Source organism: Pogoniulus pusillus, chromosome Z (assembly GCF_015220805.1).
Source record: "Pogoniulus pusillus isolate bPogPus1 chromosome Z, bPogPus1.pri, whole genome shotgun sequence".
NCBI classification, from domain to species: domain Eukaryota; kingdom Metazoa; phylum Chordata; class Aves; order Piciformes; family Lybiidae; genus Pogoniulus; species Pogoniulus pusillus.
Genome location: NC_087309.1, coordinates 105,364,096 through 105,379,193, shown reverse-complemented (window position 1 = coordinate 105,379,193; position 15,098 = coordinate 105,364,096). Strand labels below are relative to the sequence as shown.

The window sequence follows — 15,098 nt, the reverse complement described above, 5'->3', positions numbered from 1 at the left end:
AGCTTAAGACAGCTGGGTAGCATCAGGCTCCAAAGATGTCCACCCCTCAATGCAGACTACACAGAGAAACTTTCTAAGACTCTGTGCCTAAAGGCAGATGATCCCAGAGAACCTAGAATCCTTACTGCTTTTATTCACATTAAAATTAGTGAAGTAACAACAATTTTTTAAAGCCCAGTTAATTTTTATAATGTTTTCATGTGTATCAGCAAGAACAACAAAAAATACTCGGTCTGATTCACTTTTGTATGAAGGAAGAAAACTTCATATTCAAGCAAAGGGGTTATTTTTCCCTTTGGCTTGATTTTTTCACATGATGAAACATCTAAGCAGTATAGCAGCTTTCAAAATATGTGTTCTTAAAATTAAAAATATAAAAAAGACAAAGTATTTGAGTTTAGTAAATGGCTCTACTTATTTTTCAAGCACTTTTACAACTGATTAAGATACCAGAAACTTAAAACTTAAATTGCATCTGGAACCAGTGGAACCAGACAGAGAAAAATTTAGGTACGTACAGTGAAATAAACCAACCTGAGAGAGTTTTTCATTTGCAGCCTTCATCTCCATATACTTAGATTGATCTGCCTGCGGCATGTCTTTTACAATGTCATCTGCTACCACCTTTTCACGTTCAATATCTTCTTCTACAGCTTGTATTAACTTTTCTGTGCTGAAAAAAAATAGAAGATTTTTGTAACTTTTACTAGTTGATGTTTATTTTAAGTACCATTTCAAATGCTGGTATCCCTTCACCCTCACCAAAGTTATCCTTTAACACAAAAACTCCACAAACAGTTAAATACCGGTATCTAATCTTTTTGGAGTTGGATTGTGTAGATATTCACATCACAGAATGATGAAGACAAAGACTTCTTTGCCTTTACAGTATACACACAGTATCACAGTATCATCAGGGTTGGAAGAGACCTCACAGATCATCAAGTCCAACCCTTTACCACAGCTCAAGGCTAGACCATGGCACCAAGTGCCACGTCCAATCTTGCCTTGACAGCTTTACAGTTTGATGTTGTGCACTGGACAGTACTTTCCAACACTCTCACCTTGTCTATCTGCATACTCCCAGGAGTGGCAAAAATAAACTATTCCCACTCAGTTGCTTCCCATTAGTGACCTCCCGGAGTCAGAACAGGCAGTATGAAATACAGAAGTTGGTATATGATTTGGAATAAACGTAAAGGAAACATATTGTATAGGTACTAGGACTTGACAACAGTCTCGAATGATGATAACTTCAGCGATGAATTGATGGATTTATTAAAAATGGAGAGTGGCTTCAGAGTCTTAGGCAGGGGGGAGCTTTTTAGCCATGCAAGAATGAAGAAATCAGCCATTCCTGATAGTCTTCACTTACGACTTTGTTAGGAAATCAGTGGGCTGCTTCATAAAAAAAAATTCTCTCACTGCAGCTCTAAGGAGCCACAAGCAAATGATTAGTGGATAAAGAGCTGTTTCCACTGTGTCATGCAATATGTAGCAATTAGTATAAAATACCTAAAAATTAGAGAGGCAATTTTAGAAAACAGCTACAGATAAAAGAAATTAACAAAATTCTTCTGTGATCCTCAAGAATATACCTCCCTTTCCATCACAGTGCAGGAAACATTGTTTAAATTGCTTGCTTGTTTCCAGAGTGACTTCTGCTATTAACAAAATCAGATTGATACCTTCATTCAGGCCTATTTTTCTTCTGTTTTTCATTAACTCCTCCTAAGCTGCAAGCTGCAAATGTTTTAAACTTTGCAACTGACACAGCCGGATCAATGATTGCAGCCATGAAGGCTTTTGGGCTTATAGGATGACATAAGATTGTGGAATTGCACAAGTATTATCCTAGGGTAAGAGAATAAGGAAAATTTCATAGCAGCAGAACAGAGCTGATGTATGAAGTCTAGGCCAGCCTCACTACTAAAAGCATGATCACCCAAAGCAAGTTGTCACATCTTGTGGATGGTTGTGCTGTGATGCTAAATTGAATACCCTCTTGAGAGCAGCTTGTTCAGACCAAGTCCAAGCAATGAGGCTCTCAGTTTAACTACACTGGTTTATGAAGGGGTAATTATGTCACACTTGGTAGTGGAAAGGAGTAATTTTTTAAAGTGAAGCATTTTCTTAAGCTATGAGAGTGTTTGACACAAGATCCTCTGGAAGGCACAGAACCGGGAGCTGGAAAGGGAGCCTTCATGTTACTACTCAGTCTGGGCCTGTGAAAGCTGTTTTAAAGTCTGAGCAGTGACAGTTTCTCTCAACTGAAGACATGAAGAATGAAAAAAGAAAAAGTGCAACGAAGAATTCAAGAATATATTGAGGCTGCTGATTTCCAGAATAAATCTCTACACCACATGTAATTCAACTGTTGTATTTCTCCTGTTTTTCAAGCTACTATGTGGAAGCAGCTGCCACCACTGAGGGCAAGGGTGACTTTTAGCTCCAATTTATTTCTCAGATTCCAAGTACACATGGAAGAGTAAGGAAATAAAGCCTACACTCCCAGCCCCACCAATGTTAAAGTCCTTGTGGATACATGAGAGAGCAACTTCTTAAACTGTAGAGGCAGGTCTCTTTTTCTTATGTGATATGGAGTCCTGGATAACACTTCAAGATGATAGAATATGCCCTTGACACTAGAAATGTCTAACTTACCTGTACTTAGCTGTGCATCTTCTCTGGTAGAAACTTTCTGATGGAAGGTTAAAACTCAGTGATTTTCCACTGTCTGGGGTTCAAATGCAAGTTCCCAGAGACTCTTATAAATTTAATAGACCCAATGACAATTTATAGAATTTATAGAGTGCCCTCCCCTCTTCCCCCTCCTTTTCCCAAAAGACAGGGAGAGAGAGAAAGGTAGGGACACCCAAATAAATCAATCTCACTCGATTTGGAAGTTAAAAAGGAAAAGTTTAACAATAACTCAGAAAAAGGGATTGGAGGTAGGGGAGTTTACAAAGGATAAGGAAGGGAAAACAGCAAAATACAAACAGGGATGGATACAACCCAACTAGTGTGATGGTGTCTCTAGCACATGGCTGCCACGTGGTGTGCTGGTATGCAGTATGAGTGTGTGGTCATGAGTGAGCGCAGGAAAGAGAGAATGAGACAGGAAACTCCACTGTCTTTTATACCACAGGAAGTGGAGGGAGTGGTCTAACCATCACCTGGAGTGTGGCCCACCCCTGGGGAGGGGCCAAGACCCCTAGGGTCAGGTTCAGGGTCACTCCCCCAGGAGTGTTAACCCTATACATCCACTATGTAATAAAAACATCAGCAATGGTTGTCATAGGAAGACAACTCATTACCACAAATAAATTGAAGATGAAGCTGAATCAGTAATGAGGCTCTGAATATCTCATAATATTGTTGCAAAACATTCTGAGATACTAAGTAAAAAAATCAAAGTGGCAGTAGCATCACAAAGGGACAGTGAAGTAAAATGGTTCCTGTGGCCACACGTTTGGGAGGAATGGAGAGCGAGAAGAGACTGAACAGCTTTACAGTTTAACATTGTGCACTGGACAGAAGGAGCACCATTGGAATAATGAAGTTATTTGACACAGTATGTGTTTTCAACTTGCATATAGACATGCTCTCAAATCAGAACAAGTACAATCTGTTTTAAGAATTTCTTCCTGAAACACAGGCCATATAACAGATATCCTGAAGTGCTTGTAATTATTTGTACACAATAAGCTTTACCTATCACACCCTGCAGCTCCTCCTCCTCCCCTGATGTTTCCAAAACACAAGATTTAACACAGATTTAAACAATTTTGTACAAATTTTTACTTCAGTATGCAAATATTTTTCCTTCATTTGGTGACTGAACACATAAAACATGTTCTGTCTCTAGCATTTATTTTATTGCTTATAACTTAACATGCTTGTAAATTCCTGTGGTGTTTTAACTTGGTGCCTCCTACATGATCTGGAACTTGACACTTGAGCATGCTATTATTAGACTTCCCTATTGGCTGCAGATCCAATTAAATCAAAGATGATTATAAGAAGTTGCTCAACCTAGTAAATCTTTTGCTAAGGATCTTCCAGGCTTATTATTTTTTACACTGCCTGCTTGTTCACTAGGTACAAAGGTTGAACAAAAACAAAGTGCTGTTGCACCATATTATTTCTTGTCAGTGCACTGAAATATCTACACATGTGTACATACACTGCCTCTAAGAAGCAACAGAAAGGTAAGACATTTGGCACATACTTTTCAAAATACAAGATTTTTTTTTTTTTAGTACAACTTTGTGGTTGGACTGGAAACAACTTGAGATTCACTCAGAGATTAGGAATTATTATGAACCTTGGACAAGGCAAGATGTTAAGTAAACTGTACTTGAGTAGAAAGTCAGGGAACGGTGTGTACCTTCTCTGTAAACCAGACCACATAATTATGTAAACTCCATTTACTCAAAAAAAAAGCCTTTTTCTTTACAAATGTAGGGAAAAAAATAATAGGAATTGCATTAGTATTATGAGATAAAATCTTCAAAAGCTCTCCAAGAAAAACTTTAAAAGAAAATGTTTCTAATTGCAAGAAAATGTCAAGTTCTTGCCGATGTACTGCCAGGCTCAGTTTCTTTCAAAGCAATTACTTTAAACAGCAACTTTAAAACTCTAGTTCTGGCAAAAAACTACATTGTAAAATAAATTACATATGCTTTCCTGATTCTCTCCTGATTACACAGGTTTACACGCACAATGCAGAGAATCAAATTTGAGAAAAAAAACCCAAACCATGAAATTTTCAGTGGAAACTAAAGTAAAACGTAAGAAGTATGCTTCTGACTTCGACATGCACAGAGCAAAAATTTTTAGACAGGAAAATGATTTTTCAAGTTAACAGCAACCCTTTCATTTAGATATTTTAATTTTTTGCTTGAAGCTTTGAAAAAAAATTAATTTTGATTTTCAACTTGATTTTTTTATTAACTTACAGACTAATCTTTAAAAGAATATTCTAATATATTTTTTCCCACTCTACTAGTGTTTTTCTTGAAATCTGGAACTCAATAATGGACAGTCTGGTTAAGGTCCACTCCATTCCTGGACATCTTGGAATAGGTCTCTTTAGGAACCAAGTATGTCACAAATGTTAATATCAGCTGTCTCAAAGAGTTCTCAATCTGCACCATGTTTTCCTCTAGCAATATATAAACTGGCTTTTAAAAATCCATGAGCCACCAGCACCATTATTGACAAGAACACCACTTAACACAGAATATACCAGGACAGTGGCTGCTGCTTGTCCTTGCCACCAGTAATGCCTAACAAAAAGGTTTATGAACTATTTTTGTATTTAAAGCAAATTTCCAAGAGCAGCAGAAACGTACATAGGATCAGAGTAGTGTAAGTGGCACTTATCTCCTTTCCAAGCAGTTACAATGTTTCCAGGCTGATTCACAGAATTAACCAGGCTAGAAAAGACCTTCGAGACTGAGTCCAACCAGTATTCAGTTAGGTGAGTGAGGTCAGTCCTCAGAAGAAATCAATTACACTTGACCAATTTGTTCTGTGACCTTATCTACTCCATACAGAGGGAAAGGCCAGCAAAGGCCTCCTGGTACTTTTTAAGAAAGGGTTGAGGTTCTTTTACATCTGACTGCCTGACTATATTTACCATTGTTCCTGCAACTGAGCTTCTCCATGCAATTTCCCTCACTCTTTCCTATATTCCAGAAGGTCTTTTTAGCTCAAGACACAACAGACACTTTAAACTAGCCTTTTACACTTTATCTTTTGGGTCTTTTTTAAATGTGAAGGAAAGATATATCAATATTCACCTACCCCACCACTTTTTCTCTTCAGCTGCTTAAGAAAGTGTGAAAATGAAGAGTTAATCTACTTTTTACACAACATTTTAATGCAAGTCCAGCACAAACAGGGTCTGATTTGACATCTGACAGAAATGGTTTAACATTCCCAGAGTAAGTAAATCTTGCAAACAACACCTGGTTCAAAGGGAATGAACAAGTGACACTTCTCCCAAAAGAAGTCAGTGTCACAGTAAATAAAACTTGTCATAAAAGCTCTCAGTAAGACTTAAATCTTTACAAGAACTCCAGCACAAGAGACTGAACCATGCTTATATAGTTTCAAAGACCACAGCAACAGCTACACCTGCATAATACAGAGGTTCAGGTTTATGTCTTATGATATATATTATGGACAGTAAAGAGATTAGATCAATCTACTAATTAAAAACTCATCAAAAATGCTTAATGACTTAGGTTAAGAACATGAGAAATTTGACTAGATAAACCAACAGTACATCACTCTGCCCTCAGTGGCAGCAAGAGATACTATTCAGGGAGAGTAAGCAAGCCTGAATGCTTCCTGCAGTTTACTCCTATCATAGTCTTCTGGTACCTCTAGTTGCTTTAACAGGGACATTAATGAACATATCCCTATATTTTTCATGCATTTACAAAACTGATGTCTATTAACTTCTTTAACTTCAGTCAGTTTTCTATTTGCTGATACAGACTGCTCACTGGATTTTAGGTTCTTCTCAGTTAAGTGAAAGCTGAACGCATTAATTCTGATAACTTATGGTTTTCCTCTTAATTTCACAGTATCTATATATAAATTAAATTTATTAAGTTACCATTGCAATATTGTGTTGATTAATTTGTTAAACTACAACTACTAGAGAAAGTGGCATTCTGGTCTTAGTATACAAAAGTGGTTTTTTTTACTAGGCTCTAAACATGAGATTCTCTTGGCTTGTTATCTGGGCTGGAACACTGGTTTTGAATCCAGCCACTGCTGACGGCAACATTGCTTCTCAAACTGTAAGTTTTTTAAGTATGTAAATTGCTCTTGTTTTTGAAAGATACAATAGAGACTAAAGATATTTTAAAAACTACCTTGTAAACATAAAATTCCTGAAGAATGTAGCACATAGAGACAAATAAGATGTAGTTTTCTGTGAAATGGGCAATTAGTCATTTTCAGTGGGTGAAAAATACTGGAATGTATTCGTCGTGGTTTTACATCCCAGTCAAATCTCTCTGTGGGCAACAGGAATGACTCCTTTATCTTTACATCATTTGGGATAGAACTAAAAAGCTACAGTTATTTGGACAACACCAACTATTGCTCAAAGTAGAGAGGTTTACCAAGTTTGTACTTGCCCAAGTTAGGTCCAAACAGATGTATGAAATGCCTTTTTTTTTTTTTCTTCAGAGATTAATTTAATGGATTTTGTATTTACTGTGGAATGGGGAGGATGGAAGAAGTCTTGACTAACAGTCAAATAAAACTGTTAGAGCAAACAGTGCAATTACTCACTGCCAACAGGTGCAGTACTGTACCTACTGCTTGTTTATCTCTGGAACATGAGGGGCAAAGAACAGTGAATATATACACTGTAGACAAGAAACTTCAGATGCATTAGTTTTAAGATAAATCATCTAGGCTTTACATGGTCACAGCAGCAACAAGCAGGACATAGGCTACTTACTTAGGAAAAGGGTTAACACAGCCAGTGTTTCCAGTACTTAGAATCTCCTTTACAATGAGTTCAAGTACCTTGACACTAAAACATAGCAGTGACGCATACAGAAACACAAACATACATATGTGTGGGCATGTATATAATCTACATACATATACATCTGCTCATTAGAAAACAGAAACTGTTTCAAGCTATTGCAAGTAAGCACTCTCAAACCCTGTAGATATGCTAAACCTCAACCCAGAAAACCAAAATGAACTAAAGTGCTATATTTATCATTAAAATATAGACTAAATGTTTTGTTGAAGGTCTGGTCCTGTGTTTTTAAAACACAGCAATACACTAGAAAAAGCATATTGAACTCATTTTCAGCCTTGAATCCACCTCCTCTATGATGACTTCTTTTTAGATTACATGGCCTTCACATAGCATTCTAGACCACCAGATGTACTAATTCCACAGTAGTATGCCAAAGAGGTTGCATTTTGGATTGTCAACACACAAAGCACCTTTCAACTCAGAGTTTAAGCACCACATGATCTGGAGCTTCAGGTCTCTATACACAAATAGGATCAATTCCCTGCACCACAAGACAACAAATACATTAAAGAAAGCACAAATTAGTCGCATGAAGAGCAACAGAACTTCCATATAAAGTGCTGGCATTAGAAAAACGCAATAAGGATTTTTCATGCTCTTAATTATCACTGAGTTCATCAGTTCATCATCAAACTCTACAGCATTTAATCGTTTTCATTCTTTTTTTTTTCAACAGGCCACTTGTGAAGAGTCTGGAAAGAACCTCACCGACATTCCTAGCAACCTTTTCCCAAACATCACTAAACTGAGTCTTGAAAATAATAAAATCACTTTAAAAGATAGCGACAAAAAGATTCTACAAAATTTTATTAACCTCACTGAACTTTATTTAAATAGAAACATGATTACTGTAGTGCACAATAACAGCTTCTGCAGTCTGACAAATCTTATAATTCTGGATATCAGCAACAATCAGATTAGCAGAGTTCATAAAGCAGCATTTGCAGGGTTAAATCAACTGTCCGTGTTGAATCTATCACATAACGTGATGACTCAACTAGATTCAGAAGTATTTACTTCTCTGAACAGTCTGGCAGTTCTAGATCTACAGTACAACCATCTGAAATCTCTTTATATAAAATCACCTTCTCAACTGACTACAATTGTTCTAGCTGGAAACCCATGGCACTGCTCCTGCGACCTCCTTGGCTTAAAGGAATGGCTAACCACCTCCAATGTGACAATGGGTAAGTTTTGGTATGAGTAACATTTCATACTTGTTCACATCAAGCTGATGTTCATTGTCATTTCCTCATCTGGGTAACACCAACCATCAACTTACCAGTATTCTGCAGTAGCTTTTTTAAGTTAGAATGACAATTAACTAACAGTACCTCACAGACTTTCCACTGCTCACATTCACAGAAAATGAAAATGACACTACGTGTACATCACCAGACAGCAAAAAGAAATTCTCCATCAAGACAGCACCTATCCAAACAACTGACTGCAAAACTGAAAAATCTTCTTTAGAAAACACTGAAACTTCCACTTCCACCATTGAGTTTGAGAGCAGTGCCTTAACAACAGCTCCAACCACAAACAACAGCACTGGAAACAACGGAACTGATGCAGGTAATATACTGGCATTTCACTCCACTGTTTACAAGCCCTTTGATGTCTTGGTCAAAGATTTCACAGTTTTGCATTCCTGGTGCACTGGAATCCTTCCATGCAAGCCAGGGCTAGGGAACTAGTCAGGTTTTCCAGGTTTTGGTAGACTGCACACACATTATGGTGAATGTGAAGCTCTGCTGAATAAGTGTTCAAAATGGATTAAATAACATCTGCATTCTCAAATGATACTACAAACTGATGATGACATTTCAAGGGCTGGAAATTCAGACAGCTGTCCAGACCTCTGCCTAACAGATGCAGGGGAGCATCTTAAAAAAATCAGAATCTCCCAAACTAACTGCTTTGTAGCTGTCATCTTAAAATGTGAGCAAGCCTATCAATTTTACTCCTGCCCTCAAATGTGTTCAATGTGAAAGACACAGACCAGACTTGCCTATACCATATTCTTTGAAAATTTCACTGATAGTCTCCCTACTTTTCTTCATCTTTTGATATTAACTCTATCATCGCTCTGATTCTATGATCATTTTGGTAAAAGTCAACAATTTTTTTTAATATCCAAATTACTGTCCTTCTCCACTCTTATGTACTGAAATGCTTTACTTACTGCTTCTGTCTAAGGCAGAAGAAATATCAATCTGCATATACATACACAAATTGTAAACCACAACTGCCACACAATTCTTTTGCAGACCACCTAGGATCTCTTTTACTAATGATGCCAGAACATAAACCCAGCTTCCAACTACAAACTACTGACAATTATGGTGTTGAATTCTTATTTAAAACAAATACATCTGAAGGGTTATGCTGAAAGAAAAATGGATCTTATAGGATCTTCATCATCTAGAAATTTAAGCCTGGGAAATACAATTTGAAGCTAATTCATATTTTTTTCCCCAAAGCCCAATCATGGAATATTTTAAAGTATTTTACCTTTTATTATGTCCCCAGGATAATACCTGTCTTTGGAAATACTCTGATTTATACTACTGGGAAATATGAGATGTACATAGGAAATATGAGTGATGTTACTGACTCCCTAAAAAACACAGCAACAATAATCTGCTAAAGCTTTGCAGACACACCATAATTGCCCTACCATTGTTCGTTTTGTGAGTTATTCATTTCACTGTAAAAAAATCTATCCTAATGGAGTTCTTGCCAGCATTCCTCATGAAGATAACTCCTTTCTTTTTTTTCCTCTCTGTTTTGAAGTGCTACCGCTTATTGGCAAAAGCTGGACCTTCCTGGCAGGTGTTCTAGGGTTTGTCCTAAGCACTACACTCCTGATATTTACTGCTGTAAAATGCCCAACGTGGTATCACTATGTGGTCAGCTACCGTCACCGTCGTCTGCAAGCAAATGACTCTGAGACGTTTGAACAGGAGTTCTCAGCTGATATGAGTTCCTCTCCTACAAGTACAAATGATGATGATCCCATAGTAATATTTGAGAAATTTCATGAATTTGTGCCTGGGGAAGATGAATATATTGAGGACAAATACATAGATTCTTATGAAACTGAAGAAAGGTAATGTCTTAAACACTGGCTGATGAACTGTAGTACACTTGTGCTTCCATATTACACTGCTTATGCCCAACACAAAGTGAAGCCAAGCAGTTCATCTCCTTTCATCTCATCAAATTCATTACCAAGTATTGCTGCATGAAGCTAAGAATGTGGGGATATACATGCACTAGTGTGCAACAAATGTTGCAAATCACGTAAAAAAATACTCAGAAACAACTTTTTATAAAAACATATTTGGTTACTTATGGGTGGGAGGGGGACAACTTCCTGTACAACATGAAGAAGTCTTCACAAAGTAGCTTGTGAAGCTGCGGTAATCACTACCATTTTGTGATGAAGTCCATAAAGTACAATTAGAGAAGACCACAGCCAGATTGGAGACCATACCCAAATGAATACTGTCACAGCTCAGCAGTGTACTGTGCAAAACTCACACAAACAAAAAAATAGACCATACGTGTTCGGGTATTTTTTAACCCAAATTAGCATAATGAGCAAGACCAACTGCTCTATTTCCCTCAATATGCCTACATACAATACAAAAAGTTATCACTGCTACACATGTAATGCCTTTATGGCTCCAGTTTGCTACTGAATCACCTTTTTTTTTCCTCTTTGCATTTTCTTAACACTTCAAAATGCATTCAAGGGTAGAACAGCCCATTTGTGAGCTGCTGAAAACCACAGTATTATTGAAAAGCACCTTATTATTAAATAATAAATTGCTTTTAAAAGTGCTTATTTATATGTACATTCTCATCCTTTCCAGCAACAAGAGGTTTCTTTCTCTTGCACACCTCCTGCCCCTGAATTAGACTTCTCAGAAGCCCATCCTCTCAGCCTGTGTCTTCAAGCTGTTCTTACGGCTTACAAATTCTTTCCGCAAGCATATCCTCAGTTTTCCCTCCACACACTCTCACTTCTCCAGACAGAAATCTCAGTTCTAGTTGCCGCTTCAGTCTGCTTTCCCCATTGTGCCACTCCACAACACAACTTCAAAAACTGAGGACCCTGACAGAAGCAGGTTGTCAAGACATGACTCTCCACCACTTCCTAACTTCTCTTAGATAGCATGGTAAGTTTCTCCACAGCAGTTATTCAGGAACGTTTAAAGCTAGGAACAACAGCTGCAGCCTGAGCCTAATGTATTATCTTGAAATTGCTGAGGTATCACTTATGGTATACATTACACTGTCACGAAACTTGATTTTGCTTAGTTCATGTTATGATACTAACAGCTTTCAAAAAGCATACACTTCATGTACTTACCCTTGTCTCTCTGTGAAAATTTTATCCACACTCTGAGCATCTCTGTCATTCTGAACCTTTAACTTAAAAGCCAAAGAAAGATATTTTGATGTGGCATGTAACAATAAAGACACAGATTTTATATACAAATTCGAAGTGTCCTTTAAATGAGCACAAAGCTTAGAATTCAGTAGAGGAAAAATATGCAGAAGCTGCCTGCTCCAAAGGCTTTTTGCAGTTGACACTGAAGGAAGACCTTCTGAAATTGAAGTCTTCCTTTGAAATGAAACAAAGTAAGAAGACATCTCTACATTTGGAAAAGAAATACGTTCAAGATTGTAGCAAATCAATTACCTTTCTATTACTGTGGGATCTATTCCTGGAATGTTAAGTAAAATGTGGTTTAAGCCCACAGACAGAATGAAAATGTAACACTTGCGAAACGTTTTCTTTATGATACAGACAGCATGAGTAAATGATTGCTAAGATCGCTTCCAACCTAAACTATTCTATGACTTTATTTTTCAAATAAATGCAAGGGAAGGAAGTATTTGGTCTGATGATGAAAAACAGGCACTTTTTTCAAGCTACCAAAACAATCTTTTTTGCAAAACTAGTTTCTTTTGCTTATGACTGAATGATCATAAAAAATGGAACATGCTTAATGCCACTCACATCTTAATACTTACATAAACACTCTGTGTTAGAAAATTTAAAAAAAAAAGAAAAATAAAGCTCACTGATTTTGTTGCTGGCCTGGATGAGCACCCATTTAATAAACTAGAGTAATTTAAATAGCATAAGAGAAAAAGAGAACTGAATTTCAAGAAGAAGACCAAGCAGCTTTACAAGGTAGTGCAATCTAGTGAATTTGCTCCCAAATCAAGTATTCTATGCTCCCAAATCAAATAAAGAATATACTTCAATGCTCATAATTTGGGTTGGGATGACAGCTTTCTCAAATCTACCACACAAAAAAACCCATCATGGGGTCTAAGACTTCAGACAACTGACTCACCTCAACGGGCTGCCCAGAGAGGTGGTAGATGTCCCCTCCCTGGAAACATTCAAGGACAGGTTGGACAAGGCTCTGAGCAACCTGATCCAGTTAAAGACGTGTCTGCTCATTGTCAGGGGGTTTGGATTAGATGATATTTAAAGGTCTCTTCCAACCTAAAGCATTCTATGATACAAACATGTTGTTAATACTATGGTTAATTTAATTGGAAAAAAATGGCTAAGTTTTAAATTAGTGGTTTACTTTTTTAGATATGTCCCATGTACCAAGCACCAGCAATTTAACACAGAATCATAGAATCAACCAGGTTGGAAGAGACCTCCATGATCATCTAGTCAAACCTATCACCCAGCCACAAATACCCTCATTCTTACCACATTGTAATCTCGAATCACTTCTGCTATGTCTGTACTGGTGTTAAGTATATCCACAACCTGCAATGAGACAGAATTTCAACTGGTTACTGCTTTCCTGTTTTTTTTTTTAATTACACACAAAAATCCAGACAGACAGCAACTCATAAAGCACTGATAAACCCACATCAAGTTTCTGCTATTGCAAATGGAAAACATGTGATTTGGGAATCATAAGAGATTACATGCAGTTTTCAGAAGTAATTGTCATTATATGTAGCTGTATGAAATCAGAAAGTATTACACAGCAGTAATTTCTTAAACCCATACACAACCACTTCTCCTGATGTAAAGGAAGGGTCACAAAGATGATTAGAGGGCTGAAGCACCTCTCCTACGAGGACAGGCTACAAAAATTGTAGCTCTTCAGCCTGGAGAAGAGAAAGCTTTGAGGAAAGTTTGTAGTTCTTCCAGTATCTGAAGGGGGAAGGGACTATTGACAAGGTCTTGTAATGACAGGATGAGGAGTAATGGGTTTAAACTGGTAGAGGGGAGATTTAAACTTAGATGTTAGGAAGAAGTTCTTGCCAGTGAGAGTGGTGAGACACTGAAACAGGTTGCCCAGGGAGGTTGTGGCTGCTCCCTCCCTGGAGGTGTTCAAGGCTTTAGTGACCTGTTCTAGAGGGAGTTGTCCCTGCTTATGACGAGGGAGGCGGAAGTAGTGATCTTTGAGGTCCTTTCCAACCTAAACCATTCTATGATTCTATGATTTCCTAGGATTTTTTTTTAAAAAGTTTTCCTTCTTTTTTCTTTCATAAACTGAAGTCAGTATTACTAATTTTCACAGAGAATTATGGATATTAGGAAAAATCTGGATATTAAGAAAGGTTTCTTTATGGAAAGAGTGGTCAGGCATTGAAACAGGCTGTCCAGGGAAGTGATGGAGTGACTGTCCCTGAACATGCTCAACTATGTCCAACTATGTGGACATAGATTAATGGCCATGGTGGTCTTAGGCTGAAAGTTGGACTCAATAATCTTGGAGGTCTCTTCCAAGTGAAACACTTCTATGATTCTATCATTCTAAGTGTGACTAAAAAAAAAAAAAGATGCTGTAAACGTATGAAGAAAAAGAGAGAAGAGAGCATTCAGTATCAAAAGCTGACAGCAGCATACCATGTTGTAGTCTGCTAGCTGGCCTTGATATTCTTTGATTTCACCAGCTAAAGCCTCTGCCCTAAATGCAAAACAAAAACATAAGATTGGAAGATTCATATAAGTAAAAATAAAATAATGAAAAAATAATTACTTGATGGTTTCTTGAAACCTGCACAATACCTCATTGTCTTATGACAAATTAGCACTGCATGAGCTGCAAAACATCTCACCTTTTTTCGTATGACAAATAGACTGATTTCTCTTGCTTGTACATCTCTGCTTCCTCCTGCAGCTTATTAATTTCTGTGGTAAGTTCATTTGTTTTGCTTCTGAGAAAAAAAAACAAAACCAAAAAGAATCATTAACTTTCCAATGTACAAGTAAAACACAGAACAGAAATTATGTTCTGGTATAGCAAATGTGCAGCCGGTATCTCATTCTCTCTGAGCAACCCTTTCCAGCACTCTGTCACCCTCACAGTGAAAATGTTTTCCCTCGTGTTCATGTGGAACCTCCTATGCTCCAGGTTGCACCCACCGCCCTATCTCTGTCCTATCACTGGACATCACTGAGAAAAGCCTGGCTCTATTCTCCCAACACTTGCCTTTCACATACTTATAAACACAA

At 37.4% G+C, this 15,098-nt stretch overlaps 2 protein-coding genes across 4 annotated transcripts in view; one reads left to right on the top strand and one right to left on the bottom strand.

Annotated features, from left to right (window-relative positions):
* IFT74 (intraflagellar transport 74) overlaps positions 1-15,098 on the bottom strand; it is a 43,270-nt gene that overhangs the window by 25,544 nt on the left and 2,628 nt on the right. For all 3 annotated transcript variants that reach the window (XM_064139988.1, XM_064139989.1, XM_064139990.1), the window contains exons 5-9: positions 14,702-14,800; positions 14,490-14,550; positions 13,335-13,394; positions 11,964-12,025; positions 535-673 (exon numbers count right to left, since the gene is read on the bottom strand). In XM_064139988.1, coding sequence (XP_063996058.1) covers positions 535-673; positions 11,964-12,025; positions 13,335-13,394; positions 14,490-14,550; positions 14,702-14,800 — 421 coding nt within the window. The remainder of the gene's footprint in view (positions 1-534; positions 674-11,963; positions 12,026-13,334; positions 13,395-14,489; positions 14,551-14,701; positions 14,801-15,098) is intronic.
* On the top strand, positions 3,557-11,391 carry LRRC19 (leucine rich repeat containing 19). The gene is given in 7 exon segments (XM_064140547.1): positions 3,557-3,574; positions 4,102-4,182; positions 4,185-4,211; positions 6,726-6,818; positions 8,259-8,769; positions 8,948-9,157; positions 10,379-11,391. Coding segments are annotated over 7 exon segments (1,260 nt in total). The 3' UTR covers positions 10,699-11,391.